Consider the following 13,365-nt stretch of genomic DNA (forward strand, 5'->3'; position numbering starts at 1 on the left):
CTGTGGGAACAACACTGTGGGAACAACACTGTGGGAACAACACTGTGGGAACAGTGCACTGTGGGAACAACACTGTGGGAACAACACTGTGGGAACAACACTGTGGGAACAGTGCACTGTGGGAACAACACTGTGGGAACAACACTGTGGGAACAACACTGTGGGAACAACACTGTGGGAACAGTGCACTGTGGGAACAGTGCACTGTGGGAACAACACTGTGGGAACAACACTGTGGGAACAACACTGTGGGAACAGTGCACTGTGGGAACAACACTGTGGGAACAACACTGTGGGAACAACACTGTGGGAACAACACTGTGGGAACAACACTGTGGGAACAGCACTGTGGGAACAACACTGTGGGAACAACACTGTGGGAACAGTACACTCCCTAGATCAACCAGTATCAATAGTACTACATTTTTCTCCTTGTGTTGCATCCCTCCCTCTCTCTCCCTCCCTCCCTCTCCTTCCCCCTCCCTCTCTCCCTCCCTCTCTTCTCTCTCCTTCTCTCTCCCTCCCTCCCTCTACCTCCCTCCCTCCCTCTACTTCTCTCTCCCTCCCTCTCCTTCTCTCTCCCTCCCTCTCTCTCCTTCCCTCTCCCTCCCTCTCCCTCTCCCTTCCTCTTCCTCCCTCTCCCTCCCTCTCCCTCCCTCCCTCCCTCCCTCCCTCCCTCCCTCCCTCCCTCCCTCTCCCTCCCTCTCCCTCCCTCTCCCTCTCTCTCCCTCTCTCTCCCTCCCGCCCTCCCTCCCTCTCCCTCCCTCCCTCTCCCTCCCTCTCCCTCCCTCTCCCTCTCTCTCCCTCTCTCTCCCTCTCTCTCTCTACCTCCCTCTCCCTCCCTCCCTCTCCCTCCCTCCCTCTCCCTCTCTCTCCCTCTCCCTCTCTCCCTCTCTCTCCCTCCCTCCCTCTCCCTCCCTCCCTCCCTCTCCCTCCCTCCCTCTCCCTCCCTCTCCCTCCCTCTCCCTCTCTCTCCCTCTCTCTCCCTCTCTCTCTCTCTACCTCCCTCTCTCTCCCTCCCTCTCTTTCCCTCTCTCCCTCTCTCTCCCTACATCTCACCATTTTTCTCTTCTTACCATCTGTCCACTTTAATGTCTACTCCCCTCCTTGTATTCTCCCTCTCTCTCTCTCCCTCCCTCCCTCCTTCCACCCCTTCCCTTCACTTTCTCCCTCCTATCAGTGACGTATCATCAGTAACATAACATCAACTGTAACATCAATAACATTATCTGTAGCATCAATAACATAACTGTAATATCAGTAACATAACATTAACTGTAACATCAATAACGTAACATCAACTATAACATCAATAACGTAACATTAACTGTAACATCAATAACATAACGTCATCTGTAACATCAATAACATTACATCAACTGTAACATCAATAATTTAACATCAACTGTAACGTCAATAACATAACATCAGCTGCAACATCAATTACGTAACATCAATTGTAACATCAATAACGTAACATCAACTATAACATCAATTACGTAACATCAACTGTAACATCAATAACGTAACATCAACTATAACATCAATTACGTAACATCAACTGTAACATCAATTACGTAACATCAACTATAACATCAATTACGTAACATCAACTGTAACATCAATAATGCAGCATCAACAACATATTAATACATCAATAGAAATTCTTACTTATACGGACATTAAATTTTCCTGAGTTAATTAAAGTTAACATTAATGTTGTATCATTCTCGTTGATGTTTTTTATAATGTTAATGTTAAGAGTTATTACGATGTTATAAGCTGCCCTTGTTAGCCTTCACTATCACTCATAACAATAACATCTATATTTTCTATGTAAAGTTTAGGCTGAATACGTACTACAGTATCGTAAAGTTTACTATGAGAGTAATTAAGCTTCCTGCAGATATTATTATTATTATTATTATTATTATTATTATTATTATTATTGTTATTATTATTATTATTATTATTAAGCTTAAACTTGAACCTGGGAGAAATAAACCTGACATTAGTGGACATTTTTACTACCAAAACTATTAATTAATTAAAATTCCTAATTGTTGTGATAAAGATATATATATATATATATATATATATATATATATATATATATATATATATATATATATATATATATATATATATATATATTATATATATATATATATATATATATATATATATATATATATATATATATATATATATATATATATATATATACATGTATATATATATATGTCGTGCCGAATATGTAAAACTGGTCAATTAGCAAGAACTCATTTAAAATTAAGTCCTTTCTAAAATTTTCTCTTATACGTTTAAAGATATATTTTTTTCATTAATGATGATGTAAAAATTTATAATTTTGCACCAAAAGGAACTTAGAAAACTTACCTAACCTTATTATAACAAGAACAATTTATTTTAGCCTAACCCAACTAAATATATTTTAGATTTGTTTACAATAATTTAATACTAAACAAACACAGTGAAATATATTTTTTTCGTTAGGTTCAGAATGATTTTGGCGAAATTATGGCATACATAAATTTTCACTTGCCCTATATGGCAAGATAAACGTTGCTATTTGAGCCAAGATCGCAAGTTCTGCCTATTCGGCACGATATATATATATATATATATATATATATATATATATATATATATATATATATATATATATATATATATATATATATATATATATATATATATATATATAGCTAACATCAGTGACATACTGCTATATAGAAAGACCCTTGTAATGCTGAACATTTCTCGCAAATTAGGTCAATTTTGTCCCAGGATGCGACCCACACCAGTCCACTAACACCCAGGTACCCATTTTACTGATGGGTGAACATAGACAACAGGTGTAAAGAAACATGCCCAATGTTTCTACCCTGGCTGGGAATCGAACCCGGCCTCTCGTCGTGTGAAGCGAGAGCTATAGCCACCAGGCCACAAGAGCCCCAAATGGAAGAAATAATTTTGTGAGTGTCTTCCAGCACAGCAACAGTTGTCTAATACAATTTCCTCTTTATGCAAGAGTCGCTAACAAGAGATAGAAGATGCAAAACAACCACGGGGGGAGTTGAATGATATCTCTAGGCCTTTAATGCTGCAATGAACGCACCATCAGGAGCTGTCAGTGTAACAGAAAACAGGAGGAAGCCCAAGCAAATACCATCACATGGAGCGACTGCATATATATATATATATATATATATATATATATATATATATATATATATATATATATATATATATATATATATATATATATATATATATATATATTGTTTTTTCTAAGGAAGGAGACTTGGATGATGCAGTGACGGTGATATTAGCCAGCAGACCTGAATCACTACATAGGTGAGTGAACTTACTCACATGGGGTTGCAGGGGTCAGCTCTTAGCTCCTGGCCCTTCATGTGTGAGAGAGAATTTCAGCATGAAAATACACAGAACAGCATAAGACAATAATTGCCTCTTATATTTAACTTAATACCTTTAAACTCACTATAAATAACGTTAACATGATATTAACAAGAGCAACGAAGTCAACTTAACAACATTAACACACATGTATGTATTACAGATTACTGATGCAGGTGTGGGAGGCTGGTGTTCATCCCACACACGTCATTGTCTTCACCAGTGATGCTACTCAAGAAATGCGCCAGGTAATAAGCCATACAAAATGAAAAACAACCACGGGGAGAGTTGAGTGATAGCTCTAGGCCTTTCGTCTTGCAATCAACACATCAGCTAGAGTTGTTCCACTGAACGGATCTTCATGGACTTCTTACTCATTTCTGCAACATTGCAAGCTCCTGATGATGTGATTACAACACGAAAGGCCTAAATTATCATTCAGTTCCCCCCAAAGTGGGTGAGTTTTGCATATATATATATATATATATATATATATATATATATATATATATATATATATATATATATATATATATATATATATATATATATATGTGTGTGTGTGTGTGTGTGTGTGTGTGTGTGTGTTATTGATACAGCTTGGTAAGTTAGATAATGTATTAAATATATGAATAATAGTGTATTATATAGTATTGGTGTATACATTACAGGTGTGTGAGTCATGGTGTATACATTACAGGTGTGTGAGAGTCATGGTGTATACATTACAGGTGTGTGAGAGTCATGGTGTATACATTACAGGTGTGTGAGAGTCATGGTGTATACATTACAGGTGTGTGAGAGTCATGGTGTATACATTACAGGTGTGTGAGAGTCATGGTGTATACATTACAGGTGTGTGAGAGTCATGGTGTATACATTACAGGTGTGTGAGAGTCATGGTGTATACATTACAGGTGTGTGAGAGTCATGGTGTATACATTACAGGTGTGTGAGAGTCTTGTTGTATACATTACAGGTGTGTGAGTCATGGTGTATACATTACAGGTGTGTGAGAGTCATGGTGTATACATTACAGGTGTGTGAGAGTCATGGTGTATACATTACAGGTGTGTGAGAGTCATGGTGTATACATTACAGGTGTGTGAGAGTCATGGTTTATACATTACAGGTGTGTGAGAGTCATGGTGTATACATTACAGGTGTGTGAGAGTCTTGTTGTATACATTACAGGTGTGTGAGTCATGGTGTATACATTACAGGTGTGTGAGAGTCATGGTGTATACATTACAGGTGTGTGAGAGTCATGGTGTATACATTACAGGTGTGTGAGAGTCATGGTGTATACATTACAGGTGAGAGTCATGGTGTATACATTACAGGTGTGTGAGAGTCATGGTGTATACATTACAGGTGTGTGAGAGTCATGGTGTATACATTACAGGTGTGTGAGAGTCATGGTGTATACATTACAGGTGTGTGAGAGTCATGGTGTATACATTACAGGTGTGTGAGAGTCATGGTGTATACATTACAGGTGTGTGAGAGTCATGGTGTATACATTGCAGGTGTGTGAGAGTCATGGTGTATACATTACAGGTGTGTGAGAGTCATGGTGTATACATTACAGGTGTGTGAGAGTCTTGTTGTATACATTACAGGTGTGTGAGAGTCATGGTGTATACATTACAGGTGTGTGAGAGTCATGGTGTATACATTACAGGTGTGTGAGAGTCATGGTGTATATATAACAGGTGTGTGAGTCATGGTGTACACATTACAGGTGTGTGAGAGTCTTGTTGTATACATTACAGGTGTGTGAGTCATGGTGTACACATTACAGGTGTGTGAGAGTCTTGTTGTATACATTACAGGTGTGTGAGAGTCATGGTGTATACATTACAGGTGTGTGAGTCATGGTGTACACATTACAGGTGTGTGAGAGTCTTGTTGTATACATTACAGGTGTGTGAGAGTCTTGTTGTATACATTACAGGTGTGTGAGAGTCGTGGTGTATACATTACAGGTGTGTTAGAGTCATGGTGTATACATTACAGGTGTGTGAGAGTCATGGTGTATACATTACAGGTGTGTGAGTCATGGTGTATACATTACAGGTGTGTGAGAGTCTTCTTGTATACATTACAGGTGTGTGAGAGTCATGGTGTATACATTACAGGTGTGTGAGAGTCATGGTGTATACATTACAGGTGTGTGAGAGTCATGGTGTATATATAACAGGTGTGTGAGTCATGGTGTACACATTACAGGTGTGTGAGAGTCTTGTTGTATACATTACAGGTGTGTGAGTCATGGTGTACACATTACAGGTGTGTGAGAGTCTTGTTGTATACATTACAGGTGTGTGAGAGTCATGGTGTATACATTACAGGTGTGTGAGAGTCTTGTTGTATACATTACAGGTGTGTGAGAGTCTTGTTGTATACATTACAGGTGTGTGAGAGTCGTGGTGTATACATTACAGGTGTGTTAGAGTCATGGTGTATACATTACAGGTGTGTGAGAGTCATGGTGTATACATTACAGGTGTGTGAGTCATGGTGTATACATTACAGGTGTGTGAGAGTCTTGTTGTATACATTACAGGTGTGTGAGAGTCATGGTGTATACATTACAGGTGTGTGAGTCATGGTGTATACATTACAGGTGTGTGAGAGTCTTGTTGTATACATTACAGGTGTGTGAGAGTCATGGTGTATACATTACAGGTGTGTGAGAGTCATGGTGTATACATTACAGGTGTGTGAGAGTCATGGTGTATACATTACAGGTGTGTGAGAGTCATGGTGTATACATTACATGTGTGTGAGAGTCTTGTTGTATACATTACAGGTGTGTGAGTCATGGTGTATGCATTACAGGTGTGTGAGAGTCATGGTGTATACATTACAGGTGTGTGAGAGTCATGGTGTATACATTACAGGTGTGTGAGAGTCTTGTATACATTACAGGTGTGTGAGAGTCATGGTGTATACATTACAGGTGTGTGAGAGTCATGGTGTATACATTACAGGTGTGTGAGTCATGGTGTATACATTACAGGTTTGTGAGTCTTGTTGTATACATTACAGGTGTATGAGAGTCATGGTGTATACATTACAGGTGTGTGAGAGTCTTGTTGTATACATTACAGGTGTGTGAGAGTCATGGTGTATACATTACAGGTGTGTGAGAGTCATGGTGTATACATTACAGGTGTGTGAGAGTCATGGTGTATACATTACAGGTGTGTGAGAGTCATGGTGTATACATTACAGGTGTGTGAGAGTCTTGTTGTATACATTACAGGTGTGTGAGAGTTATGATGTATACATTACAGGTGTGTGAGAGTCATGGTGTATACATTACAGGTGTGTGAGAGTCATGGTGTATACATTACAGGTGTGTGAGTCATGGTGTATACATTACAGGTGTGTGAGAGTCTTGTTGTATACATTACAGGTGTGTGAGAGTCATGGTGTATGCATTACAGGTGTGTGAGAGTCATGGTGTATACATTACAGGTGTGTGAGAGTCATGGTGTATACATTACAGGTGTGTGAGAGTCTTGTTGTATACATTACAGGTGTGTGAGAGTCATGGTGTATACCTGGAGGAGACACAAAGGTCATCAGACTGTGCTGCTCTACACATAACTCTCCTCTATGAGTCCGCACTCACTGCAGCACTTGTACTCAGACCAAGAGCCGAGTACTTCATCACTCTAGAGGACGACATGGTACTCAAGCCTACCTTCTATAGGTAATAATAATAATAATAATAATAATAATAATAATAATAATAATAATAATAATAATAAAGTTAGAGGTTCCATAAACTTTGAATTTATTATTTGCAATAATTAATTATAGTTTAAACAATAAAATAAAGTTAGACTTTATAGCTTATAAGATAACGTGAGGAAAGTTAATTATCTTGATGACTTGGAGATATAGGGAGAGAGAGAGAGAGAGAGAGAGATGGGGACGGGGGGGGACGTACACAAACTCAGAGCTACTGGAATGTTATCTGAGAGGATGAACCAGTACCCCCAACCCCCCACTCCCACCCTCATCCCCCCAGTACCCAGTACTGTTGGAATGTTGCCTGCACCACCAACAGTACTGTTGGAATGTTGCCTACACCACCAACAGTACCGTTGGAATGTTTCCTGCGCCACCAACAGTACCGTTGGAATGTTGCCTGCACCATTAACAGTACTGTTGGAATGTTCTCTGCACCAACAGTACTGTTGGAATGTTCCTTCACCTTGGGACACCACGCACAACAGTCGACTAACATCCAGGTACCTATTTACTGCTAGGTGAACATAAGTAGCAGGTCTACCTGGAGGGAGTTCCGGGGGTCAATGCCCCTGGGGCCCGGTCCATGACGAGGCTTCATGTTGGATCAGGGGCTGATCAACCAGACTGTTACTGCTGGCCGCACGCAAACCGAGGTAGGAACCACAGCCCGGCTGGTCAGGTACTGACTGTCTGTCCAGTTCCCTCATGCAGACAGCCAGGGGTCTACTGGGCCCCTGACACTTTTTATGTTGTCTCTTAGTGTATTCATGGCACCCCTGCTTTTCACTGGGGTGAATGGTGCACCACCTGCTGAGTCTTTTGCTTTCGTAGGGAGTAAGTTCAGTGTGCAGATTTGGGACTAGTCCCTCTAGGATTTTCCAGGTGTAGATTATGATGTATCTCTCTCGCCTCTGCTCCAGAGAGTACAGGTCAAGGGACTTCAAACGTTCTCAGTAATTTAGGTGCTCTATTGTAATTATACATACCGTGAAAGTTCTCTGTATATTCTCCAGGTCTGCAGTTTTGCCAGCCTTGAAAAGGGCCGTTAGTGTACAGCAATATTCCAGCCTAGAGAGAACAAGCAATTTGAAGAGAATCATCATGGGCTTGAACACGGAGTTCCATGAGTTTGGGCCTAGAGCATAGTCCCGTGGTTTTAGGATTATATTAGAAATATAATCCTCCACTTGTAGGTAAAACAGCACCAGTTCGTCGAGGAATTAATTTATATAGCATTTGAACAGTATTCATGGGCATTTTGAGGCATTTCTAAAGCAAAACCTACTTTCAGAGACGACGGTGGTCAAAATCAGTTCTTGACTTGCCGTTTCAATTGACCCCACAGATGCTCCATAAGATTTAGATCCGGTGATTGTGGAAGCCATTGGAATGTTAGACTTCACTTTTATGTTCTTCATTACAGTTTTGAACAACTCTATTGGTGTAAATTGGTGCATTATCGTCTTGGAAGATAACACAGTTCAGTCAGCAAGTGTTGATATTATTGTGTCCACCCCTGCATCTGCTGCTCTGTGAACTGACTGATGTAAATACAAGTGTTGTATGTTGTTACAGGTGGATGAGTGAGGGCAGGCGAGCAGTGGCTGAGGGCAGCAGCAGCATCAAGCAACACCACTTGTTGTGTGTGAACAGCATGAGACCTGATACCACTTATACTCTCTACACCTACCACCACCCACCCCGCCCACCGCCGCCCACCACACCTCACACCCACGTCCATGCCACCCACCATGCCACCCACTCGCTCACTACTGGCACCCACCACTACCAAACATCAATTACCAAGTTATCACACTACATTAACAGCAGTGGTGCTGACCCAAGCCACTTCAATAACAGTAGTAGCAGCAACAGTAGTAGCAGCAACAGTAGTAGCAGCACTCACTACTTTGAGATAGACAAAGTAACAAGTAGTGTGAACAAGGCTGCTGACAGTTTGTTACAGTCAGTAACACTGAGAGAGAATAGTGTAATTAACACACGTCACCCACAACACTGGAAAGAAGAGAAATCAATAGAAAAGAATGAGCAGGAAGAAGAAGAGGAGGAGGAGGAAACAGTGAATGAGGTTGCTGCTGAGTCCATATCAAGCTTCCTAGCTGGCTGGGGTGCTGAGAGACCTGTGGTAGAAGCTATGATCAGGCTCTGGCCTCTAGCAGTACGTATGCACCCACCCATTAACCCACCCACTAACCCACCCACAAACCCACTCACCCACCCACAAACCCACTCACCCACCCACCCACCTGCTCAAACTGCCCTTTCATAAAAACTAACTACCTAGTTATCTAATATATTTCCCTAAGAGCTTCCTAAGTCTAGCAAATTATAATGTTTAAGATTATGCTTGATTTGTTGAGTGACTGGACTCAGAAATTTTATTGTGAACGAGATGGTGACTTAACACCAGTGGTAAGAGACTTGAACCTTAACACCAGTGGTAAGAGACTTGAACCTTAACACCAGTGGTAAGAGACTTGAACCTTAACACCAGTGGTAAGAGACTTGAACCTTAACACCAGTGGTAAGAGACTTGAACCTTAACACCAGTGGTAAGAGACTTGAACCTTAACACCAGTGGTAAGAGACTTGAACCTTAACACCAGTGGTAAGAGACTTGAACCTTAATACCAGTGGTAAGAGACTTTAACCTTAACACCAGTGGTAAGAGACTTGAACCTTAACACCAGTGATAAGAGACTTGAACCTTAACACCAGTGGTGAGAGACTTGAACCTTAACACCAGTGGTGAGAGACTTGAACCTTAACACCAGTGGTGAGAGACTTGAACCTTAACACCAGTGGTAAGAGACTTGAACCTTAACACCAGTGGTAAGAGACTTGAACCTTAACACCAGTGGTAAGAGATTTGAACCTTAACACCAGTGGTAAGACACTTGAATCTTAACACCAGTGGTGAGAGACTTGAACCTTAACACCAGTGGTGAGAGACTTGAACCTTAACACCAGTGGCAAGAGACTTGAACCTTAACACCAGTGGTAAGAGACTTGAACCTTAACACCAGTGGCAAGAGACTTGAACCTTAACACCAGTGGTAAGAGACTTGAACCTTAACACCAGTGGCAAGAGACGAACCTTGACACCAGTGGTAAGAGACTTGAACCTTAACACCAGTGGTAAGAGTGTTAACACCAGTGGTAAGAGACTTGAACCTTAACACCAGTGGTAAGAGTGTTAACACCAGTGGTAAGAGACTTGAACCTTAACACCAGTGGTAAGAGACTTGACCCTTAACACCAGTGGTGAGAGACTTGAACCTTAACACCAGTGGTGAGAGACTTGAACCTTAACACCAGTGGTGAGAGACTTGAACCTTAACACCAGTGGTAAGAGACTTGAACCTTAACACCAGTGGTAAGAGACTTGAACCTTAACACCAGTGGTAAGAGACTTGAACCTTAACACCACTGAGGTCCAGGTGGCCAGCGATATACCTGGAGTATACCTTGAGGGTTTTCCGGGGGTCAACGCCCTCGCGCCACGGCCCATGACCAGGTCTCGTGTTGGATCAGGGTCTAATCAACCAGGCTGTTACTGCTGGCCGCGCGCAAACCGACGTAGGAACCACAGCCCGGCTGGTCAGGTACTGACTTTAGATGCCTGTCCAGCTCCTCCTTGAAAACAGCCAGGGGTCTATTGGTAATACCCCCTTATGTATGCTGAGAGGCAGTTGAATAGTCTTGGGCGCCTGACACTTATTGCGTTGTCTCTTAGCGTACTCATGGTGCCCCTGCTCTTTATTGGGGGAATATTGCACCACCTGCCTAGTCTTTTCCTCTCGTTGGGAGTGATTTGTGTGTGTAGATTTGAGACTTGTCCCTCTAGGATTTTCCAAGTGTATATTATCATTGTATCTTTCTCGCTATGTGCTTATATGGGGCTGTCTCGCGACTCAGAGCCTAGCTGCTAGGCTGAGTCACCACCGGTGACTAAGCCTAGCATCACCAACACCGGTGGTGGTAGCGGTGGTGGTAGGCTGGGCTTGTATGGGTGAGGGAGAGAAAGTAAGGGTAGGGGTCGGGTAGAGAGAGCTGCTACTGTACTCCATTGTTGCTACTCTCCCCTCCCTCTTTCTCCCTCTCCCTCCTCCATCCCCATCCGTGTCCATCTATCCCCAACTCCTCGATGGGTACCCATACATGGAGACCGTTGACTTAAATTTGAATTTTTTTTTTTATAGTGTCCAGGGTATGTTAGTTCCCCTCATGTTGTTGATAGTGTCCATGTTATGTTAGTCCCCCTCATGTTGTTGATAGTGTCCAGAGTATGTTAGTCCCCCTCATGTTGTTGATACTGTCCATGTTATGTTAGTCCCCCTCATGTTGTTGATAGTGTCCAGAGTATGTTAGTCCCCCTCATGTTGTTGATAGTGTCCAGAGTATGTTAGTCCCCCTCATGTTGTTGATAGTGTCCATGTTATGTTAGTCCCCCTCATGTTGTTGATAGTGTCCATGTTATGTTAGTCCCCCTCATGCTGTTGATAGTGTCCAGGGTATGTTAGTTCCCCTCATGTTGTTGATAGTGTCCATGTTATGTTAGTCCCCCTCATGTTGTTGATAGTGTCCAGAGTATGTTAGTCCCCCTCATGTTGTTGATAGTGTCCAGAGTATGTTAGTCCCCCTCATGTTGTTGATAGTGTCCATGTTATGTTAGTCCCCCTCATGTTGTTGATAGTGTCCAGAGTATGTTAGTCCCCCTCATGTTGTTGATAGTGTCCAGGGTATGTTAGTTCCCCTCATGTTGTTGATAGTGTCCATGTTATGTTAGTCCCCCTCATGTTGTTGATAGTGTCCATGTTATGTTAGTTCCCCTCATGTTGTTGATAGTGTCCATGTTATGTTAGTCCCCCTCATGTTGTTGATAGTGTCCAGAGTATGTTAGTCCCCCTCATGTTGTTGATAGTGTCCATGTTATGTTAGTTCCCCTCATGTTGTTGATAGTGTCCATGTTATGTTAGTCCCCCTCATGTTGTTGATAGTGTCCAGAGTATGTTAGTCCCCCTCATGTTGTTGATAGTGTCCATGTTATGTTAGTTCCCCTCATGTTGTTGATAGTGTCCAGAGTATGTTAGTCCCCCTCATGTTGTTGATAGTGTCCAAAGTATGTTAGTCCCCCTCATGTTGTTGATAGTGTCCAAAGTATGTTAGTCAGCCTCATGTTGTTGATAGTGTCCAGAGTATGTTAGTCCCCCTCATGTTGTTGATAGTGTCCAAAGTATGTTAGTCCCCCTCATGTTGTTGATACTGTCCAAAGTATGTTAGTCCCCCTCATGTTGTTGATAGTGTCCATGTTATGTTAGTCCCCCTCATGTTGTTGATAGTGTCCAGAGTATGTTAGTCCCCCTCATGTTGTTGATAGTGTCCAGAGTATGTTAGTCCCCCTCATGTTGTTGATAGTGTCCAGAGTATGTTAGTCCCCCTCATGTTGTTGATAGTGTCCAGAGTATGTTAGTCCCCCTCATGTTGTTGATAGTGTCCAGAGTATGTTAGTCCCCCTCATGTTGTTGATAGTGTCCAAAGTATGTTAGTCCCCCTCATGTTGTTGATAGTGTCCAGAGTATGTTAGTCCCCCTCATGTTGTTGATAGTGTCCAGAGTATGTTAGTCCCCCTCATGTTGTTGATACTGTCCAAAGTATGTTAGTCCCCCTCATGTTGTTGATACTGTCCAAAGTATGTTAGTCCCCCTCATGTTGTTGATAGTGTCCAGAGTATGTTAGTCCCCCTCATGTTGTTGATAGTGTCCAGAGTATGTTAGTCCCCCTCATGTTGTTGATAGTGTCCAGAGTATGTTAGTCCCCCTCATGTTGTTGATAGTGTCCAGAGTATGTTAGTCCCCCTCATGTTGTTGATAGTGTCCAGAGTATGTTAGTCCCCCTCATGTTGTTGATAGTGTCCATGTTATGTTAGTTCCCCTCATGTTGTTGATAGTGTCCATGTTATGTTAGTCCCCCTCATGTTGTTGATAGTGTCCAAAGTATGTTAGTCCCCCTCATGTTGTTGATAGTGTCCAGAGTATGTTAGTCCCCCTCATGTTGTTGATAGTGTCCAGAGTATGTTAGTCCCCCTCATGTTGATAGTGTCCAGAGTATGTTAGTCCCCCTCATGTTGTT

General features: G+C 41.9%; 1 protein-coding gene across 1 annotated transcript in view; it reads left to right on the forward strand.

The window, feature by feature from the left end:
- The window catches only part of LOC128699790 (protein O-linked-mannose beta-1,2-N-acetylglucosaminyltransferase 1-like), a 44,936-nt gene that overhangs the window by 24,742 nt on the left and 6,829 nt on the right, over positions 1–13,365 (forward strand). The window contains exons 6-9 of the mRNA XM_070102456.1: positions 3,320–3,381; positions 3,608–3,692; positions 6,993–7,168; positions 8,788–9,391. Coding sequence (XP_069958557.1) covers positions 3,320–3,381; positions 3,608–3,692; positions 6,993–7,168; positions 8,788–9,391 — 927 coding nt within the window. The remainder of the gene's footprint in view (positions 1–3,319; positions 3,382–3,607; positions 3,693–6,992; positions 7,169–8,787; positions 9,392–13,365) is intronic.

The sequence above is a fragment of the Cherax quadricarinatus genome, chromosome 81, assembly GCF_038502225.1.
Source record: "Cherax quadricarinatus isolate ZL_2023a chromosome 81, ASM3850222v1, whole genome shotgun sequence".
NCBI classification, from domain to species: domain Eukaryota; kingdom Metazoa; phylum Arthropoda; class Malacostraca; order Decapoda; family Parastacidae; genus Cherax; species Cherax quadricarinatus.